A 26,825-nucleotide genomic window follows, 5' to 3' on the forward strand; every position below is an offset into this window, starting at 1 on the left:
CTCCTTTTATTCTGTGAGTGCTTTTAAAACATTCCTTGGATCATTTGATCATAACATGCCTGGCAGCGTATTTTTCCAATTTCACTTTGTTCCCCCACATCCTTCACTCCTCATCCAAAAACATTTTGTAATATTTTGTCACTCAGAAACTTTTGTTGTAAGATGCCAAACACCACAAGCTTAGTCAGTAAGTGGAACTCATCGAAAGGACAATGCAAAGCTGTCACACACTTACTTGGGAATTACTTTATTAAAAATAAAAATATACTGAAGCAAAGTCTGAAGCAATTTTTAGACACAAAGATATTTTCAGCATTCAGAAACAGCCACTCACTTATATATACATTTTTCAACAAGGCATTTGATATGCTTCCTCTGCTAAAAAACAGAGGGGGAGGATACATTTACAAACACAACCCAAATCTGTTACCATTTTACTTAGTTTGCCAAAGATGGCAACACACTTTGAAAACCACAAAGATTTTGTTGCTTTTATGCTACTATTTAGCTACTTTGATGGCATCCTGTGAAAATTTCAGTGCATCTGGAAGGCATGAAAGGCAAGTCTTTATCGTAATTTCTAACAGCATCTTGCATTCTGACAGACATTGACGTGATTGAACCTTCGCATCAGTATTTTTAGCTTGTCACACGATGCAGCATTTGATTACAGGTATCACCAAAAACCACATTCTCAAGATACTATTTGCAGAAGAATAATTTTCAAAGGATAGTTTTCAAAGGTGACATTTTAAACTAAACTCAGCAGGCAAAACAAGCACAAATATGTACAATTTCACATTCTAGGGGATTATGCGAATTGTGTTTTCTTTGGAAAATGTAAAAATAAAGTACTAAAGTGCTTTTCAAATGTGTCCTCATTGATCAAAAGGACAGATATTTTGTATAAGTGATCAGTTGCACACCAACATCATTATGTTGCTTAAAAGGCATTTCAACACAAAGATAAATATTATCAGCACTAAATTTTAGCTTCTCAGTCAAGCATATACTATTTTAAGGATTTTTCAGACAAAAATCCTGACTGTACAGAATCTATTTATTCAATGGAAAATACAAAATTAAAGAAACGAGTGCTTAATTCTCCAATACTGTCAGCTTTTAGAGCAAGTTCACTAGCATTGGTATCAAATTCAACTTTTTATTGTGCCAAGTTTTCAAAAATTTCATACTAATAAAAAAATTCAACAGAAGCTTATGAAGTCCAAAGTTAGCCTACATAAGAACTGGAAGTTCTCACACAAACAGTGGGATACTTGACCAATTAAATACATAATTCAGAAATTAAGGCACTCTGTTATTCAAAGCAGGTAACAGAAAACCTTAATTTAAATCCAAAATAACTATCTTACAGTCTTTGTTAGGCACTACCTGGCTTATAAAATTTCAAGTTTAAAAGTGACAAAAACAGACATTAATTTAAAGCTGAAAAGTTGATTCTTCTTTTACAATTTAGATTCAGTTTCTGCCATGGAATACCCAATTCTAAATTACAGTCAAATTAACATTCCAGTCTTGTAAACTTGACATTAGGAGGACTCCCAGTATTCTCTAGATCTCCAGTGATGGGGAGAAAACTTTCTTTAAAAGAGTACATAAGAACTTATTCATGTGATATGAAATTCTGCTAGATCAAAAGGGGTATAAAGTGACTGAATAATAATTGAGAATAATTAAAAGTTAACTGTTACATATTCCCCCCAAAGATCACTTTACGTGTTTAAAAGATCTTTCAAATACAAGGCAAGACTGATCGCCCTGTTCCAAAACACCTAACATGAGGTTTCCTTGGCCATTGGTTTAACAGTGGTTAACAGCACTAAGATTCTGCATTTATAAAGAATAAGGTACTGATACAGTAGTACTATATGAACCAGATATTTGTACTTCATGTGGAAGATAACAAAGACATTATATTCAAACCTCAAGTTTGTCAGATTCCTCCTGTTCCATGGTAAATGTATAAGACCTTCACTCCTAATGCCACTGTGATGTCATATTTGAAGAGTCCAGTTCCCAAAGACGTAGAGGTTGTGGCAGTACTGTCCGTACTGCTGGTGAATGAAAAGCTTGAGTGCAAGCCCTGAGTCCAGGGTTGCACATGTAGAGTTTTTCCCTATGAGTGGGTGTTGGTCTCATCCAGACTGCAGCCACTGCTGCTGTGGGGAAAACAGTGAATGCCAAGAGGCAGCACAGATGTCATCTTGAATATCTGCTTGGCACCAGAAAGAACAGACTTCTGCTGTTTCTTGTTAGAGGATTCTGCTCTCATTTATATGCCAAAATTAAACATCTGCATCCATGTGCTGCACACTTGTTTCATGTTGAGAATATGGCATATTCAAACATTCATGTGGCCTCAAACCTGGGGTTTTCAGAGTTGGCACCTACATGTTTTTAGTGAGCCCTGATAGTCAAGTACGTTTGAATCCAGGAATCCAGACTGATTCGATCCTATCTACACCTATGAGTTACTTGCGAGAAAGAATCCTCCAAGGTTAATAGAAGAGTCATTTAGTAGTTTCCAAAAAGTGTATGTCATTAGTTAAGATCAATTACAATGTTTCTTTACACAGAAAATGCTAACACCCTGCCATTTGTTAATCCTTTGGATATTACACAATGTCCTTCACTCCTTTGGTAAATCAATTGTTTATGTGCTGCTTTTACAATTTTTTACAATTACTATCTGCTAAAGCATTAACAGATGTTTTGGACCATTCTCCCATAACTAACATTTGACAAAGTGACAGCAATAGCTTATAGACAGGGTTTAAGCCCAGCAAATTTTAATATCAAATTGAAAACTATGCTGTCAGATTGTTTGTGGAATGCAACAGCTGACAAAGAAAATCTTTACTTTCCAGAAGTCTAAATGGAGTGATCACTGACTGTGAAAGCATATGCAGTTAGTGTTTTCCTGAGAAAAAAGAAACAAGAGATGGAAACAAAAAAAAGCTGGATTTTAAAAGTGCAGTATTTCTTTGCTAAATCTTTTTTTTTGATTTTATATCATCTCTTCAAAGCTATTATGTTGAATGGACATGGAGCCAAAGTTAGACCAAACCTTCCCTCCATGGATGGTTTTGCAGCATTTTCAGGGTACAAAAAGGTAAAACTTTGCATTAAACTTGTGAAAATCAAGAACAGCTCCATTTTTGCCAACTGCTCTCCCATGCACACACGTTTACCTGAAGAACAGTTAGAAGAGATATGTTACTGGCTTTACACAGTTGATCCCTTTGTTAACACACATGTAATTCCTGTGCTACCATAGTCCAAACACAGAAAGGCTTAAGCTACCATTAAGCTATGAACTCTGAATCTTTTGTTCTAAGCCTTGCTCCTCAGTATTACTTCGTATTAACAGCATTTACATCTGCAACAAAACTATTAGCAAAGGACAATTCATACTTTCTGCCTGGCAGCTGGAGACTTTAAGAACCCAACCCATTTTACAAGTCACCAACTGTAATAATAAAATAAGTTCTATAGTTGGTCCTATGTGCATTTTTTATATCTCACACCTCCAAGGCCCTACACTTGAAACACCACCCCCCCCCAGCACCCAATGAGTGCATGTGGATTATCTTACCCGTTCCAAAAGGAATGAATGATTCTTTCTTAATTAGCTGCCCATTTTCATCCAGAAATCTTGATGGTTGAAATTCATCTGGTTTCTCCCAAATGTTAGGATCTCTGTGTACTGACCAGAGGTTGGGCACAATCACACTGCCCTTAGGAATGGTATATCCCTGCAGCACTTGAAACAAAAACACAGAGACAGAGATCTGACAAGTTGCTAGAAGTAAACATGGGAAACATATCACTAAAAAGACAACTAGAGGATGTCATAAAAAATTATATCCATCCCTAGCAGTGGGCTGCAAATGTAGCAAAAGCTTAAGGCAAAGGTGATCTCTGCTACCCTGTTTGAGTCAGAATCACACAGGCCTGAGCAGCTGGAAAGACATCAAGTTACACCAACAGCTCCCTGCAGAGAAAAAGCGGCAGCATTGTAAGAAATGCACTCTGCAGCATGCAAGTGCTGCAACCCAGTTTCCTCTTACTCCTGTGCTGTCATAGAGCCCCAGCACAGTCAAGGGATGGGTTTTGAACTGTTGTCACAAGAGGGTCTTGAAATTACTAGTCTTATTTCAGCTTGTTGCACCTCACTGTCCTGAAGCCAAAATAATTAAAAAAGATCAATTCAGTACTGGGTTTGAAAGCTGAGTATGACTATCTTACACTGACTTTAGCCATTGCTCAGCAATAGATAAGTTGGAAAAATACATGGAGGTCAATGGTATAAGCCTTTAAGCAATGACCTGCTCTAAATTGATGTTTTCAGACCTCTGTGTCAAAATGCCAAAAACAACTCTGCTGTTTCAGGTACAAAGGTGGAGTGTCAGCTGCCAGCTACAACTAAGCATATCAGTCAATACAGGCTGACCCACATAAAAGAAATTGCTCTAAATTATGATGTAAGGTCAGCTATGCTGCTTAAATAGAGGAGTATCTTGAGGCCACCTACTCTCTAAAAATGGCATTTTACGTACTTGGGTTACAGGTCTAACACATAAATGAGGTCTTTGTAAATTATCACTACATGTCCCATCAGATCTTCATCCCCAAAAGAAATACTGTAAGTAAGAAGTCTCTAGAAACACTTACGAGCAGTTTCTGAGGCCATTCGAGGAATAGAGAGGGGAACAACTGCAGTCATCCTCTGCACTTCCATAATGGTTGCCTCTGTAAAGGGCATTTGAGCCTTGTGAGCAAGCGAGGGAACTTTGTCATGTCCTAGAACTGCTTCAATTTCTGCATGAACCTTCTCTATTCAAAGGGAGGAAGAAAAATAAAAAATTCAAAAGATACACAATATGTCACGAGACATCTTCCCAATATCATCTGTCTGTGCTTCATTGTTTACATAGATTTCTCAAAAATTACTTCAAGATGTGATCCCTAGCTGAAATAACTATGCCAGCATGAGCTTTAAGAAGAGGTTCAGTTAAGAAGAAAACAACCAACCACAATTGTCAAAAATAAAGCTACTGAGATGACAGACATTGCTCACACTTTTGCATTGGAAGAGTACAGGAAAAGTTCTGTGGCAATTCCAAATGTATTCATAATCTTACTTTAAGAGGTTAATTATATATATATATATACATACATATATATATATGCAGTAATTTGAATGGTGAAAACATCAAGCTTCTGCCACACATTAAAAACTTTAAACAAAAAGAGAAGTGTGTGCAGTGTGTGCCTGCACACAGAGAGATTGGAAAGCTTTTCATGCAGCTGCTTTAGACACTTCATTCTGGAGCAGGAATTCTGGTGCTGTTACTGCAAGTGTAGAAGCCATTTAACTTGTTCTTGCCACTTCTTACTTTCTATTCACAGAACCTAAACTCAGCTATTTCCCAGTTCCCCCAAAAGGCAGCAGCAGATGCTCCTTCCCCACACAGCCCTTCTGCAAAGGAAAAAAAAGTTAATGAGCTAATTTTCTTTCTCATTCATGGGAAGCATAAACTGTCAAAATATTTGTTTGTCCCTTTCATCTCTCAAAAGACTCATCATGCAAGTAGTTCTCTTCACAAAAGTTTCCAAGATGCAAGATTTGCTTCACCTATGTACATGCAGGATGATATGCCTTCTCTTACAGGTAACTTGGAATCTGGCTACACAGCAAAAGGTCTCCTTGAAAGAGGAGACCTCAAAACTAACCTTTAATCAAAAATAATAAGTCAGTTTTCAATTTTCACCTTTTGTATCCTGAATACTTTGTGGTTGTCCTGCCTTCCTTTTCCAGTCAAGCTGCTGATACTCTTGAGTTTTTGCTCTTTTCTCTTAGCAGTGACACAAGATTAAATGAAAGCTCAACACAAAAAAAAGTGTCCCAGTTTCCCAAGCAACATCCAGAATTGCTGCCTGAACTGGGTTCAATGAACAGCTGCTGCCACCTAATGGTTTCACTAGTAAAAAAGTTCATGTATGAGGAACATTAAAAAATACAGCAAGAGATGTGCTGCTGATGGCATGGCCCTCCAGAATTTTCTTTGTGAGGAGTTGCTACTTTTATTAGTGACACACCATATCCCAGTATTCAGGTATGCACAGTAATTTAAACAAAGTTTTCAACATAAAAAAATAAAATTAAGGAGACTGTCTCATGCCAAATGTCACATCAGTGCTTCATCTCAAACAACTCATTTGTTCAGTTTGTAAAGAAATGCTGAACCATACAGAAAGCAGCCAAACTGCTGCTCACGTCGCTAAGTGCAAAAATACAAACTTGAGCAGTTCTCCACCAACAGCATGATATTTGAACTGCTCCACAACTTTTCAGGTATTTCAAAATCTCACAGATCTTCAGAAGTTAAGGACCAAAACAAAGTCAGGGAACAAACCAAACCAAACACTCCACATGGCCTCAGCACATTGTCTCACACCAATTCTTTTCTTTTTCCATGTAAAAAGCAAAACTGGTTTCCAAAGAGAAAAAGGCTATTCCAGATTTTTTTCCCCTGATAGCCTTTAGCTTGCCTTTCCACGTCTGCAAGCAGCATTTGCTACTGCTAAAAGTTACAAAATTCAGGTATTTTCTTTACGGAAAAAAATATGTCAATATGTTTAAGAGAAACACATTACCAGAGTCAAAAAAAGAGGCCCCTACCTTACTCCAAGGCAATCAGGATACATAAGGAACAGGATACTAGAAGTAAGAGAATCACATTCCATAGCTAAGTGATACACTCTAGACTATTGAGCTTATTTTGATTACTCAACAACAGCCACATAAGGAAAGGTGGAATTGGAGAGAAGTAATAAAAGAGATCACCAGAAGAAGGAAAATTGACCAGCACATACACATACAGTAACACGCAGGTAGGAAAGAGGTTAAAAAACCCAAACCAACACAACACTCTTCCAGATCTTATTTGTCTAATTTAGAATATATCTAATTCATGTAACTGCATATCAAGTCAAGCAGTGATAACATGCAGACATCAAAAACAGAAGAATAAGCCTATGCAATAAAAGTTTATTTTGCAGTTGTCCCAGTGAACTCTCTCTTCCACGTATTGAACTGATGCCCCATTGTGCAACCTTTGGTCAACAAACTGGTTGACTTGGTGCAATAAACTATGATCTCGACCTATTTAGAAGTGATTATTCTAGACAGATCAGACTCCAAAGGTAGATGAGCCTACTCAGGGTCATAACCCACTGAGTTTCAAATACTTTTAAAGTCAGAGATTCCATTAACTCTCAGGAAAATCCGTTGCACTCCTTTGCCATCTTCAACAGGGTAATTTTTTTTCCTAGTATCTGATTAGAATTTTCTTGTTGTAGACTGTCTCTGCTGCTTCTCTCCCTTGCACTGCACACCTCAGGGGAGACTGCCCCCATCTTCTCAGCATCTTCCAATCAGGTAGCTGTAGACAGCATAAGGTTTCCCCTCAGTCATCTTTCCCTAATAATGAACAAGACCAATTCCTTCTGCCACTTCTTTGGGGTCACGTGTTCCATGTGTCTTACCCTCCCACCCCCTGCCATCATCAACCATCTACCCAAGGTTGACCATTGACACGACCACTCCTGGGGAGAGGCCTGTCCAAAGACACTGACCAGCTGGTGCTGTGCACTTGTGCCAAGTCCAGTTTGCTGAAACTGTCTCTGATTTGATCTTCCTCTACAGCGGGTAGTGTTTCACTTCCCCAGTCTCTGCCACTAGGCTCAACAACCTCCCTGCACAGAAGGCATAAAAGCAGACCTTACCACTATGGATCTTACATATCTTGTATCACTGCTATATGCCTGGAATGCCACAATTGCCAAAGTTTCTCAAACACGCTAAAGTTCCCTGGAATTATTTGGAAAAGATTTGCCCCAAAACAGAAGAAATGCACAGATTAAAAGGCCATTTAGTACTTAATATACAACACTAACCTAGAGGTCTTCAAAGCACAGGAGGATAGAAGATGTCTGATTACATATCAGCCTTTCAAATTGCACATACACACATTGTTTGCACTTCAAATGATATCTGCACTGTCGCTGTTTGCTTCTGTTTCTGAGCATCCATCTAGAGCTTTACAGTCTGGAATAAATCACCTAGAATAAAAATAGTCTTACCTTGTACTTCCGGGTAAAGGGACATGTAGAGCAGGCACCACAGTAATGTGTTGGAAGTAGTATCTGTGCCTGCAATGAAGAGGTCACCAATGATAAAAAATAGGTAGTCATCATTAAAGCTGCTCTCCTTGTTGTTCTTCTCCTCTTCTGCATGGATGAAGTACATGTCAATGAAGTCCCTGGGATTTGCTGCATCCAGTGTGTCCCTGTGCTGTGCAATTATTTTCTTCAGAAAAGCAGTAATATCTAGTACTGTTTGCCGAAGCTCCCGGAAAGGCCCAAAGGGAAGGTAGTAGAGCCAAGGGCAGATGTTGACCAGGATCATGTAGCTGTCCACGCTCAGCTCCAGTGCACGGGCCATGTTCTTCAGCATCGTCTTGAACTCAACATCTTCGTAGTTAAAACGCTTGCCAAAGGCCATGGAACAGATAACATTGGACACTGCGTTGCGAATGATTGGAAAGGGATTAAATGAATCCTTCCCATGCTTCAGCATTTCTTCCTTTATGAAGTTCAGCTCCTCAATGATTTTAGGCTCTAAGCTATGTCTCCCTACTCCAAAATGACGCAATGTTGAGAGAGAGAACTTCCTCTGTTGCTTCCAGACAGGACCGTACGGTGCAAAAATAACACCTGAAAGAGAAAGGAAGAGTCTGAAACCAAGATGCCCTATTTTCAACAAGAAATAATTATATGGACCTGCAACCCAAGACCCAGAAAAGAGGGAAATGATACACAATAAATCTATCCCAAGCACTAGGCTAGGAGCTAGAGGAAGAACACAAGGTTCTTTATAATAGCTTTGGGAAATCCTGTTCCTCCTTTTCCCAACACATGAAATTAATATTGAAGTTACATCAGTAGTTTTATTAGTCTTTGCAAGACACAAATGGATGGAGAAGAGGTATTGTAGATGCTTCACTACAAATTACAATTTTTTAGGAACTGTTATTCTGGGACATCAATTGGCTATCGCCTTTTCTCCTCGGTGTCCTGAGATAGGAATTCCTTCAGCGAAGCAGAACAGAAGACATTAAAGCACAAACTGGTTTGTATTTCTTTTCGCCTTCACGTTATACAAACTTCTCAATACTTTTTGCATATGTTTCTATTACAAGCAAGGTTTTTCTTTAAGTTGTAATAAAAATAAAGGATACACATGCTCTGAGCGAACTGGGAAGGTAAAGACAGGTTCAGAGCCACGTGGCAAAAACCTGCTTGATTTGCATCTCAACAGTTTTGATGCCTCCAGGTACTTGTTCTGCATGATTGTGTCATTATGAAACACCACTTAAATTAAATCCCTTAGCTTCAAGTATAACTATTGCTCACTTACAAACAGAAATATCTCTTCTGTCGAATTAAAAGACCACGCCAAAGACACCTCAGGGTGACAAACACACAACCTGCTATATCTAATGTACTCCATAGTTAACTTGGTGTCCTCAAGTAGGGTAAGTGAAAAAACAGGCATATTCAGGGCTGAATTTGGCCAAGAACCAACATTTCCAAGGTTTGTGGCTGGGGTGGAAAAGAAAAATGGATTTCTTGGAATAAAACAAAGTTATCACTATTTCTATCCCGCAACAAATATCTCAAAACCAGACTATATATCCACAATCTGTTCCCCTTTCTGTCATTAGGAAAGTAAGTTCTAGGATTCAAATATTTTCATAAAATAAAACCAACCTATTGTCTTGAATGTAAAAAAGACTCTCGTAGTGCTCCAGAAAAGCTAACACCAACAACACACCTTCCCACATCCAGAGTCTCTCCAGCAATCCTGCACAGGGTGTGGCTGCACAGCATGGTGTTTTCTGACATCCTGAAACCCCAAATTGCTGCAGAATACTAATAACTGATTTGCAAATAAGGAAAGAATAACACAGGAGATAGACTGAGGAGGAAGAAGAGCATGAAGTTATAATAACAGAGATAAGAGAAGAAAGCAAACTGTCAACTGGATCACTACTAAGCTACACTAACAGAATAGTCCTTTGCTGTTTTCAAAGAAAATCTCTGCCTGCCCTGAAAAGTCAAAGTACCCAGCATAGACAACTCTACTCTTTAAAAAAAAAAAAACAAAACAACCCTAACCAAAAAAAACCAAAAACTCCCACAAACAAACTAAAGCAAAATAAAACAAACAAACAAAACCCTGAAGAAAATACAATAATGAAGCAACAAGAACAACCAGGCCTTTAGGCTCATTGTAGAATTAGCCTTCTGCGAACTGATAATGAAAACCTTTCAATACAATCAACAAACTCATAGAACCAGAGTTCATTTTATTCTTTTTTACATGAAAAAAATTTAAATCCTTACAAGAAGCAAGTTCTGGTAACAGTTAATTTACCCTCCCTCCTCCCCCATTTCTTTCTGCTAGCTTTAGTGTTACTGCTTACTGGGAGCATCGACCAACACAGAATTCATGACCTTTAATAACACTTAACTTCTGTGTTGTCAGATGTCCACATCTGGATGTGCACAGGACAGGGGTAAAATGGCAGACAACCACTCAGACTCCTTCCACTCTAGAGATTGAGTCACTGCTACCTCTCATAGATATAAAATACAAAAACTCTTTACTAAAACAAAACCACCAAAATCTACATTTTCCCCCAGTCTAGTATTTCTCTTCCCACAGATGTATGTGCAGAAGCCTTCAATTAAGACTTAACTTCTCCCTTAAGTTCTCATGGCACTTCCCATCCAGCCAAGGAGGTCTCCTTCTTTACTAATCAAGTCATTGAAATACAGTATTTGCCATTTCTGATACTTCTATTTGCTCTCCCCCAGGCACAATATTCCATTTGCATGTTATACACAATCAAGCCACAAAGCTGAGATAAGCCCTGCTTTCTTCCATGCCATACCCAGCAGGTCAGCTCAGGGCAAAGACAAAACTAAGAGAGAAAATGTAGCTTACAAGAAAATAGCCCTGTAAGTTCATACCCCGTAGCTTGCTTATAGAACAAAGATATAGAAACCCAAAATGAACACTTACTGACTCAAAGTGTCCCAGTGCTGTAGTACCCAAATTGTGACCAGCAGATCTGAAGTTACCCATCATCCTGCTTTTATCATTTCCTTTCCTAGTACATACTAACACAACTGCCTCTGTCCTGACCTGCAGTAAAGTCTCACCACAAACTCCTGAACCTATGTTCAGAAGGCTCTCAGACCAACCTTCAGAGGCCTCCAGTTTGAGTGCTGTAACCCATTGCCCTCCTCCATGAACCACAGACAAAAAAGAAAGAGTAGTTATCACAAATGTAGCATCACAGATGTTCAGTCATCTCCTTCATGCTACCACTAAACCCAAGCCAGCCCAGTGAGAGCACCTGTAAGTTACACTGGCTTTTGGAGAACCAGCAGCCCGCACTGCCCACATTCACTGACTTTTCCCTTTGTATACTCAAAATACACCACCCCTGTGGTTCATTCTACAACACTTCCACATCTGTGGCAATTCAACGTGTTGCACCAGTGAACACACGCACTACACATCAGATCAGGATGTTTTATGGACCACTGGGCAGCCCTCATGTAACAGTCCTCGTGCCTGAGCGCAGTTACAGTGACCTTCCAGATAAAACTAAACGTAAAGCAATGTAATGTCCCTGCTGCAGCACAACACAGGCAGGCACAGTCCCTGGACTTGGCTGCAGCACGCTCTGGCTCTGGACAACAGGCTCCTTACACACTCAAGTTCCCTGGAACATCCACTAGTGAAAGCAGCTAATTGCCCTTGCTAACCTTGTGGCACCATGTTCAAAAAAGCCTGTCAGAGAACACGAAACACACAGTATTTAAGGAAAAAGAAATCCACCATGAGCTTAAACATGCAGTTTTACAGCACCGCTAAAATTATCTAACTCCTCTTCCCCTTTCCTCCCCCAGTTCTTGCTAAAAGTACTGTACCTAAAAACACTCACGCGTGATAATATGCCAGTAATATCTCACATCAATATAATTTATAATTTTTTTTTATTTTTTAAACCAATTTCAGCAATGGTACCTGATCACATTTTAATAAACATGATCTAGGTCTCTCGCTTTCCTCTTATCCTTACAAGGGTAATTCTGGTTCACTAAAAACAAAACAAAACAGAACAAAAAAAAACAAACAGAAAACCCAACAACAAATTAAAGATAAGTTGATAAAAAATAAAAAATAAGTTTCACAACAAGCTAGCACACTAACAAGCCTTCTGGGCTACCCTTCCCAACTGGAAATGGAAAATTAGTTTTCCACAAACATTGACATCCATAATGACCTAAAAACTAAACATGAAGAAATTCTAACTGCAGTATTGCCAACATGCATTTACACTCTCCATGCCCTCTTCTTGCAAAAGCTAGTAAACTCTCCTTTGACCTGTAAAAAAAACCCAATAAAAAACAAAACAAAAAAACCCAACAAAACAAACAAACAAAACCCCCCCAAAAAAACAAACAAAAACCCCACAATCCCAAATATACTCAATAAATTCTGACAAGCAGAATAATACACCTGCAAACATCTCAGCAACAGTAGCTTGCGCACAGGCAGCACAGACTGCACAGCTACAGGACTCCACAGAAACCTGCTCTTTGCCATCGTTCCCTTGGTAAGAACTGGGGAAGCACTCATTTCTGTACCACTGCCAAAGTTTTGAAATTTCTTCTCCTGACACAGTCAAAATCAGAAAGCCCCTAGATGACAGACCAGCGGTTCCTTAAACCCCTGCACAAATGCCAGTCACAGAATCAATTAGGTTGGAAAAGACCTCTAAGATTGAGTCCAATTTATGATTGAACACCACCATGTCAACTAGACCATGGCACTAAGTGCCATATCTAGTCTTTCCTTAAACACCTATAGGGATAGTGACTCCACCACCTCCCTGGGCAGTCAATTTCAACACCTAGTCACCCCTTCTGTGAAATTCTTCCTAATGTCCAACCTAAACCTCCCTTGGTGCAGTTTGAGACCATGTCTTCTTGTCCTGCCACTGGTTGCCTGGGAGAAGAGGCCAATCCCCACCTGGCTACAACCTCCTTTCAGGTAGCTGGGAGAACAATAAGGTCCCTCCGAGCCTCTTCTTCTCCAGACTAAACAACCCTAGCTCCCCTCAGCCACTCCTCGGTTCCTTTACTGTGAATAGAGCTAAAGGGATCAGGCATTTCAGTCATCCAGAGGTGGTCTGTGGTGCACAGCACAGCACTGCCCAGTTCACAGGGATGCTGCATGTCCACCTCAAGGGAGAGCGAGTTTCTCTCTGCGTGCTTTCGGTCAGTAGCAGGGTGAAGGACACACGCTAGGAGCAAAAAGCAAGTAAATGGTTCACTTCGCAATTCACAATAGTTATTAATAAATTTTGGCACAGCAGCCACGAGCCCCGCTCGCAGCTCCCGCTCGGTATCATCGCCCTGTCCATCCATCAGGGTGCGACAGCTCCCCGAGCGACACCCGCCGGGGCGCCCCCAGGCGCTTACCCTTGTTGTGGGTGATCATGAGGACGATGGGCACGGAGGGCCGGTCGCTGAACACCTCCGCCTTCTGCACCAACGCCTCCCGCACCGCCTCGAAGGTGTTGAGCACGATGAAGGGGCGGCTGCCCACGAAGAGGCGGAAGACGCTGCCGTACATCTTCGTGAGGCTGGTGAGGAAGACATGCGGAGAGAAGGCGGGGGAGACGCGGCCGCCGTCCCGCACCTCCACCGCCCACCGGCGCAGCAGCGGCGGGGGCAGCAGGGCGAAGGCGAAGTTGCCCACGAGCGGCCAGGGCGCGGGGCCCGGCGGTAGCCCCGACAGCGCCCGCGGCCGCCGCAGCAGCAGCCAGTAGCAGCCGAGCCAGCACAGGGCCGCCAGCAGCAGCTCGGTGGCGGTGGGCGGCCGCAGCAGCCACGTCCAAGCCGCCGTGCCCGGCGCCGCCATCTCCCCGGGCGGTGGGACCGGCGCGCTGGCCCCGCTGCCGGCGAGTAGCGGTTTAAGATGGCGGGGGGGGGCGGGAGGCGAGGCCCGCGGCGCTCTGACCCCGTCCCGCCGGGCCTGTGGGCGGGGAGCGGGGCCGGGCTCCGGTACCGCCGCCGCCTTCAGCGGTAAAAAGCTGGCTCGGTGCTAGGACACAGTCGAAGTTTAAAAGATGGCATTAAACATAAGCACAAATGTTCAGCTAATGGCGGAAAAAAAAAAAAAAAAAGAGAGAGTGCTCCCCACAACCTCATAGGACTTGCTTTCAAACGCTCCTTCTGCAAGCATCCATTTTTAGTGGTGTTTAGAAGGAAACAAAATACAGATGATCCTTCTTCCCCCTTCCCCGATAGAGAAGCTGGGAGTTTTAAGTAATAGACCAAAATGTTCTGTTTTCATAAGCGAGGACTAACCCAGAAACATGTCTCAGGTCTAGGTTAAAGCAACTGCTTGGTAAACGCAGAACAGCACAGAGAGGCTTATCAGACCTGAATTTTAAATTTAGAGGAAAAATAATTATAGTTCTTTCCCACAAATAAATAAATAAAACAAAAAAAACCCCCAAACAAACAAAAAAACCAAACAACAAAAAAACCCCACAGACACCACCCCTCCACACACACCCCACACAAACACCTCAACATCCCAAAAAACCCAAACCTACCCCCAACTGGTTTTCAGGGTAACTTCCCTCGCTCTGTAGAATACACCTTGGTGCACTTTTTCCTGCTGATCAACAACGAAATGTAATCCCTACAAAGGTAATCAGATGTTGAAAACGCTACCGTAGCGTGTTCCAAGCCATTTGCTGCAGCATCAACGATTTTAAGAATTGTTCTTGGTACCCTCTCACTAGAAGAGAAGAGCACTGTGGGCAAAACACCATCTTCAAAGTGATCCCCCCCCAAAAATAAAAAACCGCAGGGAACAAGAGGTGCTTATCCACTATAAACAGTGTTGTTAAAAAACTCCTTTTTAAATAGTTAAGCATTCCATAAAGATAGTGACAAGTGGCTCATAAAACAGTGGCTGAACTGTATTAAAAAGGTTTTATTGCAATTTTACAGAAGTTACAGGAATTTTAGAAATACATAAAGCTTCAAATGGTCAAGGTGAGCTTTCCTCCAAGCAATTAAGGCAACTGTCTCTTTAATCTAAACAGCAAATGGACATTTTATTAGCCATGGATTAAACAAAATAAAAAAACTAAGAACACATTTAAATTAGCAGAACAGAATGCATCTTTTTATATATATATATATTTGGCAGAAATTCAGTGGTTAATTACAACGTACACCAATAAAATGCAACTAGTAGAAAAAATATAAAAAGAACAGGTGAAAATTTAGCTGAACTAAAGACATCTTAAATCTGAGTCTCAAAAAAATTTTAAATTCTACAGTGTGAAAACAAGACGCTAAGCTATTCAGCACAGCTGAAACACATTACTGGTTTTGCCCATTTTCTTTACAGAACAGTAATCTAGTCTCACTTCCCTCTTAGTCTAGTCAAGAAGTTCCACTAGATAAAAAAAAAAAAACCTGCCTTCCTTCTGTATGCAATTCAAAGATTGGTTTCAGTGGCATATGACCAATTAAAGCTTGTCCAGAGATTAAATTCCACATTAATTTTGATAAAAATAAGATTACTTTCATACTTTTAAATGAAGTTAGTGATCAAATGTATATTTTGCTCTTGCGTATCAGTACATAAATGGATGTTTCATGTTAAAATAATAGCTATTGCAACATTAAAATCCATTTTTTCAATTTAAATTAGTACTAACAGCCTCTTTATAGAGCATAAAATTAAAAGCAAAACAATACGCACGTACTAATATTCTGCTTACCCCAAATAACTACATATACAAGTTTTAGCACTATAATGCTTCCCATGGAAATCATTCCTCCTCAGTCCTAGTAGCAATGTAATAAAACCCACCCTCCCTTGAATTCTGCACTTAAGGAAAAACCATTCTTCAAACTCTTTTACCTCAAATTGAGTAATCAAAGCATTTGGTGACTTTACTTTTAACAGGTAAAAAAACCCTCCATGTAACAAACAAAAATCCCCATCAGAGTAAAGACTGTCATTAAAACAAGCATTTGAAATACAATAGTTCAAAGGAACTTATTTTTTTTTAAAGATAACTAAGTTACAGAGTTAAGGCCCAAGCAGAAACAGTAGAAGTTTAATTAACACAGTAAACTCTCAAAAGAAACATAATATTCTTTTCTCAAACTTGAAATACTATCAACGTTTACGACTATTGAGCAGCTATTCTCTACAGTTACTGAGTTAGCACCCATTCTCTTCAAGTATGGGCTGTGGTTTTATATGCTTTATTTACATTTGCAGGCAACTTTTGGATTTTTATTTCCACAGGCACTTTATTCATTAAAAAACACTCTCTTTGCCAAAAGAATATTGAAAATATTTGAAATCTCTGAGTTAGACTAGTACACAAACATGTTTCTGTAACACAGCAGATGCTAAGGCTAAAAAAACACAGTCAAGTGCATGTCACGTGCTCACAAAGGCTGTTTTTTGCAGGGCATTCAAACTTGCAGCCATTTATCTCTTTATATTTCTGTAAATATTGCACTTTTTTTTTTGTAAATTAAAAAACAAAAGCCCTTTTTCTCTGAAGCATCTAGTAATTAAGAGATAGGAAAGTTATATTTCAATGTGGCTTAGGACTGTTATGGATGACTTTGTTCTATCTTTGGCTCTTCCAAGTGTCCTACTATTAAAGCAGGCACTGAGACAAGTAGCAAGACACAATCTAGACTATTGTTACTAGATTAACCCTCTTCACTCAAAAAAAAAAACCCAGCAGCTTGCCCTGATTTTATCTCAGGTGGTGGGTTTCTGCTTTAAATTAAGTTACTCTAGCCATGGAATATTCTTTGCATTGACACAGAAGTTCCATAAAATAGATCTTTTACAAGCCCATATTCCTTGACATGCAAGGTACAAGAGATTCAAGAGAACTTATTACAGTATATGAAAGAGAACAGTTTAGGGACCAAAACCTCAGAGCAACTACTCTAGAGCAGAGGAGTGTGCTGCAGTGTTCCAGGCTGCACCCTGTTGACTCACCAGGGTGTACCTGGACATGGTACCCACTCTGCATGTTCACATGTCCATATCAAATAGAGCATATTTATTTCAGAGCTGATTACAGTAGGCTTGCCACATGTGTCACAGGCAGGCACTTTTACAACTGCAAGTTGACATGTAAGGGGCCTTCAAAAAGAACTAGAGTCTTGGTATTCTCCACAGGTAGAAAGTGTAGGTACTGCTGCCCCAAAATGCCTCCTGAAAAGACTGGGAAGTGCATTGTCCTTCATTATATACAAAGAAATTCATAACCAAAGGTGGGGAGGGAAGAGAACAACAACTTCTGCAACAGAAGGCACAAGAGTTTTTCGTCTTAAGAGGACGTTGCTTGTGAAGCTTTCAAACAAAGCTAGAAAGTTACATTGCTGTTCCACAATCTAAACAATCTAGTTTAACGTCCTTTCATGGGTTTTTATAATGTCCTACAATGAACAGCCTTGATAATTACATCAAATTTCAATTCTGTTCTTTAGATATGGTTACATGGTCATGTTCCTTCACAAGTTTGTTTTTTCGAAGTTTCAGCAAAAGGTGAATCTACCCTGCATAACTGGTGTTCTCCTGCTGCAGTGTTGTACATTTCACATCCTCTCTGTCTCTGAGGCTTCAACAATGATGATGAAGCCACAGGATGATTTTCTTTAAACTACTACCTTGCGCCTTAATCCTGCCAACACAACTCTTGTATTTCAGACTGAGTTTCAGAGGATTAGCTATCTTAATAATGTATGAAAACTTAGACTTGGACATGTAGTTTAGACCAACATATATACTTCTAATGTTTTCCTGCATTAAAATACTTACTTTGTTTGCAGTTTTTATCTAAAATAGAAATAGAAAAGGGTCATTTATATTAAAACCATCTGGAACAGGCTCAAAATGTAGAGAAATTTTGCTTTATTGAAAAGATGTCAAAAACAGCTTTCCTTAGTGTTCATGGGTAAGAAGAGAATACCAGCTCTTAATAATATTTGAGATCATTAGCACCATAAATGGATATAGGTTTCTGATTTTTAAAGATATGGGTGGTCATGTAAGTAGTCCAAAGTATTGCACTTGTCAGTACGCAGGCTGACCACAAAAAATTTCTACTTGTATGTGCCAACTAAACAACATAAGACAACTTCTTTAACATGTTTTTACCAAATTCATGGCCAACAATTGAAATGATCATGACAGATAGCACCTTTGGAGACAAAAGCTAAAAGATGCTCATGTTATTGCTTTTTTAAAGTACAGCTAGTGCAGTAGGACTTTTTGGGGTTTGGTTTTTTTTTTTTTTTAATACAGTGAACAGATTGCAACATCTTACAAATCACAACTCTAGCTCTAAGTCTCTCTTGCACACATACAGCAAACAACAACACAGTTACCTAATCAAAATAGCTGACATCAGCTATAAAGTGTCATCCTGAAAGTTTCACAAGATAAAAGTCAACTCCTGCTAATTGTGAATAATTTATGTAAAAATGAGACCCAGTTTGCAAACATTAGTGGAAACTACAGCACAAAAGGTCTTTAAGCATTATCATTTGTTATTGTAGCATTATGCTGTGCAGTGTTTGCAGAACTGGACCCTAAAGCCATAAAACCCTGCCATTTATTAGCTCCTTATCGTGCATGCATTACAGCATTCCTATATTACCAGGTGGGGTTCCTCAGCAGCCAACAGCTTTTCTTGCCTAATTTTTCCAGGGTTGGATATATAGCTCCAGCCTATGTACACAACTACAGATTCAACCTAGGAGAAATCATGCAAGAAAAGCTGTCAGTCACTGAGTATGAAAACATGTTGCAGTTAAAAGCAAGGTCCTGCAGTGTTTTTACAGAAGTCTTTACAGTTCTCAAAGTCACATGGAAAGCACGAGAACATCAGCCATCAGACCATTATTTCTGCTTTTACTTTCAGGTTCCTTGGTATGACCCTGACTTCACGAAGCTGCCAGAACTCATCTTTTTCACATCTCACACATGCTCTCCTGAATCAGGCAAACAAACACAAACAAACATACTGAACATTTAAAGAGCAAGAACTGATTCCTGAGAGAAAAAAAACAGAGTATGTCCTAGCATGTTAGGTTTTGTACTTAAAAATACTTTCAAGTCTCAAATTGTGCAAAGATGTGTCTGACAAGAATGACTTTTGGCTTTAGGGTTAATTATGGAGTCTTCTCAAATGCAAATCCTACTCTTCTGTATTGAGCCATTTAGAAGAGGCAGACATAGTGAGACAGGAGCCCAGATCAGCACAGGCTTAAGTGTAAGCAGCATTTTGAGTGGCAACAAATTATGAAAAAAGTGGAATGCAAACTCAGTTTTTAAAGAAATAAAGCACTCATAACAAGTTAGTCAAAATGTAAGAGAGGTTGGAGTTTAGTAATATTGTTCATACACAAACACTTCAATGGTAAAGGTAAAAGTAAGCAGGGAGATAACTTCCTCTTGATATTCTCAGCGCTCCTGTCATCTCCAATGGAAAAAACCCCAGTAATTTAAAAAGCAAACAGACCCACTCATTTTAAATGGAACTCACATGCTTGAAGTAACCCCAAATTTTATGCTCCCTTGAATTAGAACACAGCTCTCCAATGACTGGTTTTACAGAGATCTGCCTTTTCAGCCCTTTTATATTTTTCTGATTTGCAAGTGACCTTCATTACACTTTTTAGCTATTGCCACCTTTGGTACTGTGCTCTCAGTCTTAAAGGAGATCAAAATGACATGCAAAGATGGCTCACAGCCTACTATGTAAATATGACCTAGTTTACCTTCCCAGAGAAGCCTCTGTACTGAATCCAACACTGCACATGCCACAGGGGCCCCTCTCTGCACACATGTGCCTCCACGGTGCCTGGGTGCCCAACTGCTCAAGATGCTTTTACTTCAGACTAGTTTTTGACTGCTTCTTCTTTCAATTAAAAAAAAAAAAAAAGAAACCCAAAAACCCAAACCAAATAAACCCCCTCCCCCAAAACAACCAAATCCAAAAGTCAAATATTCAGCAAAGTTACTTTGTGAAAAGTCATCTCAATTGGCACAAATGAGATTCTTCTGTAGTAATTCTTTGCAGTGTCACAAATGCTAACATCCTAAAAACCTTGCTATGCTCAGGGCAAATGCAAGAGCTGATATTATTATACAGGCACAGCTTGAAAGAAGAGTATTTCTCCTAGAAGAAACCCATGCATAGACTCCTTAAAAACATCTTAGGCACTGTATACAACGGATCTACATTTTTTTTCCATTGGCATTTACCAGAACTAAAACCAGTTATGTTTAACCATACAGCAAGCAAAGGATAAAAATACTCACTCCTCATCTAGGGGAAGGACTGGGCCAACCACTACAGAATAATTTGAAAAAGTGTGAACACTAAGTATAATACACCATCTTTTTTCAACTATAGTATAGATAAGACTGCATGTAGCATGCAGTCAATATAATTTTAGTTCAAAAGTCACATACTGCTCCTTCCAGCAAGAGCTGCTTTGCTCTTCTCTCCTACCTAGTTTGCATCTTAGAGGTTAGTTCACAGCAAAGAGCCACAGAAAACAACTGCTAATTCTTTGCTAAACTCCAAATCCTTTGTAATTAAAACATTTTCACTGAAAACAATTCAAATCTTCCTGAGTTTTTCATCACCAATTTACATTAGGAGAGAAGGAATCTTCAACACCAGTATTTTAGATACACATTAGAGACTGCCCAGTATTGTTACTCCATCTTAAAACATCATTCAGGCATTGAGTGTTTTGTTAGGAAAGATGAGTTCAGAACTAAAATGTTTCCCTACAATACATAAGCTATCTGTATCTAGCCTGACATTCTCTTGTGCTACTTTCTAGGTTAATAAGACTTAATCATACAGTTAAATCCATGGAAACTTAAGCCAGCTAGAAAAAGCTTCAGTATGTTTTAAGCATTGCAGCACTTTGTTCTTGTTTTAGAAGCTATTAGTGAGAGCTTGAAGGAACGACTCACAAAAAATTGCTAATTATATTTAAGTATTTTAAAATCTCCAAGCATCTCTCAGAGTTGGGTTTTATTTTTAAACTCTAAGTTATGGATGAGAACCAGCACAGATATACAGCTGTACTGTAGAATGAAGTACTTAACGTTGCCTGTTTCCTTAAAGGCTTTTTTTTTCAGCACTATTACACAAAAAACAATTTATTTCTACATTACTTAGAAGTTAGATGTAGTTTTAGCTCAATTTCATGTAAAAAGCAATATACGATCACCACCTACTTCTGTGTTTTCATCTGTCTTATTTTTTCTTGTAAATACTAGAACAAAAGCCTTTGTCCTGTTTCACAGTACTTCTTTTTGGACACTGGGAAGCATAATAAAGTAGCATATGAAGGTTTACTTATAAGCAAAGTTACTTCAGTGACATGCTAGGATATTTTTCTCATGTGCACTTAAGCAGCAACACTCATTTGAGTGGAGCCCAAAAGAAGTATTTATTTTTAAGATCCCTTTCCTCAGTAACTAAATTTAAGATGTTGATTTTACAGTGCCTTGTATAGAACGCTTCAGAAGTGTTCAACCTTACAGTATCACTCTAATTTTGTCTGTTCATAGAAGAGTTCTGGCTAAGTCCAAAACATGGGTATTGTAAAAATATCAAGATGACATTGGAGCTAGTTAACTTAACTAGTAGTTAAGTCTACTGGTAAGGAAAAATGGTTTCAGTGCATCTGATAGATTGGACATGTTTTCAAAATTACCTCATGAATCTTTAAGATTCAAGGTTTATAAGTTAAAAAAAAAACCCCAAAACTAACAAAACCAAGAGCTATGGAAAAGTTCATTTAAAGTAAATGGAAAGGCTTCACTTTGCACTGCAGTTTATGGACCTGTCTCTAGAACTGTAAATCATACTTCACATCTACTGAAATGAGCAAGAGAATTCGGGTCAGTACCAAACAACTTACCATGAACTGTCTAGCCAGACACTAATGATGGGAGAAAGCCACACCTTGAACAGATTCCCATTTAAGACACTGGTAAGTGGATTTGCAATAATCCAATTAAGAGATTGCTCTCTCATATCTTAGAAGACTTTCCAGTTCTGTCTCTGTTACTGAACTTATTTCTCTATTACATGAAGGTAGTGCATCTTAGCATATACAGTCTTGATTTTTTTTTTTAGTTTCCTTCTCTCTCGCCCTTTAAGGAGGGAAGCAAATGCAGTACTTGAGTTCATAGCAATGTTTAGCACAGCTATTTTTGCTACTACCCCACCTGTAGCAATCTTTCCAAGAAAACTGCAATGAAAGATGGCTAATACATAGTACCACTTATGACCACATGGGAGTGCTAAGCACATACCAGAAAAAAAGTGTCCATTTACAGTGGTTTAAAGTATATGTTAATAATTTCTAGCATTAAAATTAAACATCTATAGCATGACCACTTAGGACCACATTTCTTTAAATCCTGAAAGTTAACCTGTTACATCCAGGTTTAAATTTAGATGAGGCATTTAACAAAGCTTGTTTCAGAAACACAAGGCAACTAAGTCATAGCGATATGCCAGGTGTGCAAGCGTAGAGTTTAGTTGTTGGGTTTGTGTCTTTTGAAGTGTCTGGAAAGTTCAACATGTAAATGCTCTTCAGCAGAGAGAAGGAGCATGTTATAGTCACAGCACAGGTGCAGCTCGTGACACCTGTAAGAAATATTGTAACTAGGAAAAAATAAGTAGTGACACATTGCAAAACATTGGGCATATACAGTGCAAATAATGTACTAATAATTTGATTGTAGGTTTAAGTTCAAGTTTCTGCTTTTTACCTACTGCAATCCTTTTTCCTCTTAGGATGAAACTATATTTTCAGTTTCATGGTATTAACATACAACAATCAGCAAGATCTTAAAATTAGTAATTTTCACAAAGCAGTTGTGGTTTGTATTGGATAAACTTTTATAGCAGTAAGAATCAGCATGTATGATTACTTACCCCATTTCATCACCTTATATATAGGCCTAAACAATCTTCAAATACAGCTATACCATCCAAGTTTGTAAAAGCAATTAAAAGCTATTGAGAGAGTACAGAACTGGTGCTTACTGCTAATTAAACACTCCCCTCCCCCACCCCACCCCTTCTGAGGGCTTGGATACAATGGAGAAATATTAAGCACTTACAGAAGGGCTGAGCCAGAACAGGAATCAAGTATTTTAAGCTAGAGCTGCCACTTAAACTTTACTTTTGTATTACAAAAGAAGTCTCTATCAAATTCAGCAGTATAAGGAAAGCTCACATGGCCCCACAAAAGCAGAGTCTTTACTTGGTTCTATTGCATCGCTCACATTTTTTTTCCTTCCAGAAATAAGAATAAGCACAAAAAACCCAAACACCTCATCTTGCATGAAGTTCTACTTTGCAGATGTATTACAGAAATCCCACTGAGACACGGTGGTGGCTATGCAATTAGCTATCTAGACTACCTAAGTATTTATTTTTCAGCCACCAGATGAAAACCACTGTTTAGGCTCCTCCTGTAAGGCTTCTCATCGTGTTAATTTTCAAGGTATGGTTACCAATAATGAAATCTGTTCATAAATCCTAAAAGACAGTATTACCACAGGTGGCTTAACATGACCATATTTAGGATATCACAAAGCTTAGATTTAATCTTTAAAAAATTATGCTCTATGAAGTAGTACTGATATAACAAGTATCTTGGGAGATTTACTGACTGACATTGAACAGACTCCTTTATATGACAGAGAAAAAGGACTCATAAGTGTTTGATACTGGCTTTTGAGCTGTTCAAAGTCTGCTAGGAGCAAGCAAATGGAAGCATAGTTATGCACATACACACACAACTTCAGGGGCATCTTATCAGAGTCTACTAAGCTCATTTTAAGTAACAAAACCAAACATCAGCAGAACTTCTTTCTTAGCTAAGTTTTACCAAGGATGTAAGGAACATTGTTTATTGTATTATTTTGATAATGCACAAAAATACTCATGTACAACAAGAGCAATGATCCCCTTAGCTGAAAAAAAAAATCATATTTTAATACTATTTCATTTTATAACTTTAACTGAACTTTTTAAAAGGAAGTTGTCATAATTTAAATTGTGTTCACACTTGTCAGTCAATTCAAGACATTCTTAATATTAAGCAGCATTTCCTTTATATTAGTATCACCTCAACATTTGGTGCAGTTTTATTTTTGCATCAGGTTTCACTGAAGATTGGAAAACAATATTGAATTAACTGCAGAAATTAATCCAGAATAAAAATGCTTAAACATGGTATGCTAATTTTCTACTTTGCTTTCCCAACAATACAAAACATAAATCAACAAGAACCTGGTAGCAGTTAATTTGTGGTTTCGTTACATGTTTACCCAATGCTAATTTCCCACTCTCTCAGACAACTTGTTTAACTAGACATTTTAATTGGACTGAAACCCTGCGGAAAAAAAGGAAACTACATGTGAGTTCTACAACAGCGTAAGTTAATATAAAAGGGTTTTTGGTTATACTTGAAGAAATGCTGCTGTTGTAGGTATTTACCTTAGCATGTTTTTGTTTGGAGGGTTTTCCTTTTAAAGTAAAGTCACAGAAACATGTGCCAACAGGTAAAGAAAAAAAAAATTTCAACACAGAACTATGGTTCCCAAGTAAACTTGCTACACAGCTTCAGCAAGAGATAGCTACTAAAATTAAAAATTAAATTTTAAATGTAGCCTCATTTTGGACCTAGCCTTGCATTCCTCAAGCAGGTGAGAGCTGTGGGACTTTCACCTGCATGAAGAACTCTATGATCACTCTTCCCAGGAAATAACTTCATTTAGTGTGTGCTTTTGTGTGTATATGCACGTACATACACTGATAGGCACTGTATAGCTATATACACAAGGCCAACTGTAATTAAAGATTTTTGAAACTGTGTCCCTTATTAAAAATAAAATTTTAGGCTCCTTGACCTCTGATGTTAGCAGCTATTTCTAATTAGCAAAGTCATCAGGTAGCACAACAGTTTAAATATAAAATTACTAATAAAAATGTAAAAATTGGTATAGAGTAGAATACACGGGAGTTAATAGTGGTAAGCAATATTTTAGGGTCATAAGATATTCATACCCCCAGTGTGTAAAAAAAGTCAGACTCGCTTCCAGCTGTACCAGTCATGCAAAGGCCTTACCTTCATTAGCAAGAATAAATCAACAAACCACTTCCCACTATTGTGTTATTTTTTTATATACCTTGATATGCCAATATCGTGCCTTTACAATTGACCATGTTTTTGCCCTTATGCACTCCAGAACTCTGAAGATGAGACTTTTGGGTGCTTCTGTGGATGAGTGATAGTTAGTAATGAAAGTGTTACTGTAGTCTTTGGCACCTCTATCTCGTTAGTAAAGCAAAGTCCTGCTCCATTTTTTTTAATAAAAAAAAAATCCCATCAGTGGTGCATTTCACTAGCACTGAGGAGTAGAATAGGTCTGTACAGCCTGATGATAAGAAAACATCTGAAATGGCAATATGTGTCTATAATTGTCTCTTCAATCAATTGCACAGAAGCTTGGTCCACTTCTTCAGATACAGTAGAGTCCTCTTAAGAACTTTGGTTACAGCATTAATGTTTTGGTAAAAAAAACAAAACAAAAAACCAAAAAAAACCCCACAGAGCAGATGCTTTCCTTCGTTTCTTCAGGTAGATTTTTCATTGTCCTCTCCTGTCTTCTGAACCCGTGAATACTTTTTGCATGAAGATTTGAAGCAGCTGGGAGGCCAAGATATTGGCCAGGAAAAGCTGCAAGGAACAGAGCCTTGCACATTCTTCTCAAAGAAATAAAATATTGGATACCACCATGCTCGAGAGAGAAAATTCGTCTGAGAAGAAACCTTTAAAGTCTGTATTGGCACAAGTAGATAAAGAGGAAAAGGAAACAGACAGTCAGTTTAGAGCATTATAATCAATTATATTGAGTCAAGACAACAACAGAAACGCATTTCCGCAAAGACAATGAGCATTTAGCCTAGAAAACACAGAACTGAGATAGTGCATAGATCATAGTCCAAATGCATATGACAAAGTGAGCATCTTTAACACAAAGGGATGCTTTGTTGCTGTACAAAATTTGGGGATATAAAGCACTTAAGTCTTTTTGAATATGAGTGCTTCCAGGCATGTCATGTTTCCATTGATGACTAATAGTTGAAAATTGAATTAAATTGGCTTGGGAGCTATGCTTCTACTTGAAAGTGCTGTTTAAACAACTGCAGCAGATACCTTCTGAAAAATATACTTTTATTGACACTTACAGAAGAACTGTCACTAGAATTTTAGGATGGTCTAGGTGATTTCAGTTGGCCACAAGTTCTATTACTAAACTACTGATTATTCATAAGCTGAGACAAACAAAGGCTATTCTGAACACCAACTACAGCAATAAAACCTCAAAGTTCAAAAAAATGTTTTAAAGACAAATTATGAATATTTACTTAAACAGTAAAGTGAAATTCCTTGCCCATTCTGTTTAAACTTCAATATGGAACCTCTATTTTTATTTAGAAATTAAAAACTAACTTAAACCTTTGGGCAAACAA

General features: G+C 38.6%; 2 protein-coding genes across 9 annotated transcripts in view; both read right to left on the reverse strand.

Moving 5' to 3' along the window:
* Nucleotides 1–231: 231 nt before the first annotated feature.
* Nucleotides 232–14,107, reverse strand: LOC113943749 (cytochrome P450 2U1). 2 transcript variants are annotated; one of them, XM_027635951.1, is made up of 5 exons: nucleotides 13,651–14,107; nucleotides 8,170–8,802; nucleotides 4,696–4,857; nucleotides 3,617–3,784; nucleotides 2,981–3,212 (listed from the first exon to the last, which is right to left on the reverse strand). In XM_027635951.1, the coding sequence occupies exons 1-5, from the start codon at nucleotides 14,090–14,092 to the stop codon at nucleotides 3,034–3,036; spliced, it is 1,584 nt and encodes a 527-aa protein (XP_027491752.1). In that variant the 5' UTR covers nucleotides 14,093–14,107; the 3' UTR covers nucleotides 2,981–3,033. The 2 variants fall into 2 exon arrangements, with proteins under 2 accessions (XP_027491753.1, XP_027491752.1); XM_027635952.1 differs by lacking the exons at nucleotides 2,981–3,212; nucleotides 3,617–3,784 and adding an exon at nucleotides 232–2,263 and having other exon boundaries at nucleotides 4,736–4,857.
* Nucleotides 14,108–15,383: 1,276 nt separating this feature from the next.
* Nucleotides 15,384–26,825, reverse strand: part of SGMS2 (sphingomyelin synthase 2) — a 58,226-nt gene continuing 46,784 nt past the window's right edge. For all 7 annotated transcript variants that reach the window (XM_027636280.1, XM_027636283.1, XM_027636279.1 and 4 more), the window contains one exon: nucleotides 15,384–26,129. In XM_027636280.1, the coding sequence (XP_027492081.1) occupies nucleotides 25,926–26,129 (204 nt within the window). In that variant the 3' untranslated portion in view covers nucleotides 15,384–25,925. The remainder of the gene's footprint in view (nucleotides 26,130–26,825) is intronic.

The sequence above is a fragment of the Corapipo altera genome, unplaced genomic scaffold (assembly GCF_003945725.1).
Source record: "Corapipo altera isolate COAL_440 unplaced genomic scaffold, ASM394572v1 22b, whole genome shotgun sequence".
Taxonomy (NCBI): Eukaryota; Metazoa; Chordata; class Aves; order Passeriformes; family Pipridae; genus Corapipo; species Corapipo altera.

Bases quoted from the DNA above. Each gene is read 5' to 3' on its own strand.
- LOC113943749 (XM_027635951.1), bottom strand. From the start codon at position 14,092: ATGGCGGCGCCGGGCACGGCGGCTTGGACGTGGCTGCTGCGGCCGCCC. The intron at 8,803-13,650 runs GTAAGCGCCTGG...TTTCTCTTTCAG, and splicing joins CATGATCACCCACAACAAGG to GTGTTATTTTTGCACCGTAC. The intron at 4,858-8,169 runs GTAAGACTATTT...CCCTTTGAATAG, and splicing joins CCTTTACCCGGAAGTACAAG to AGAAGGTTCATGCAGAAATT.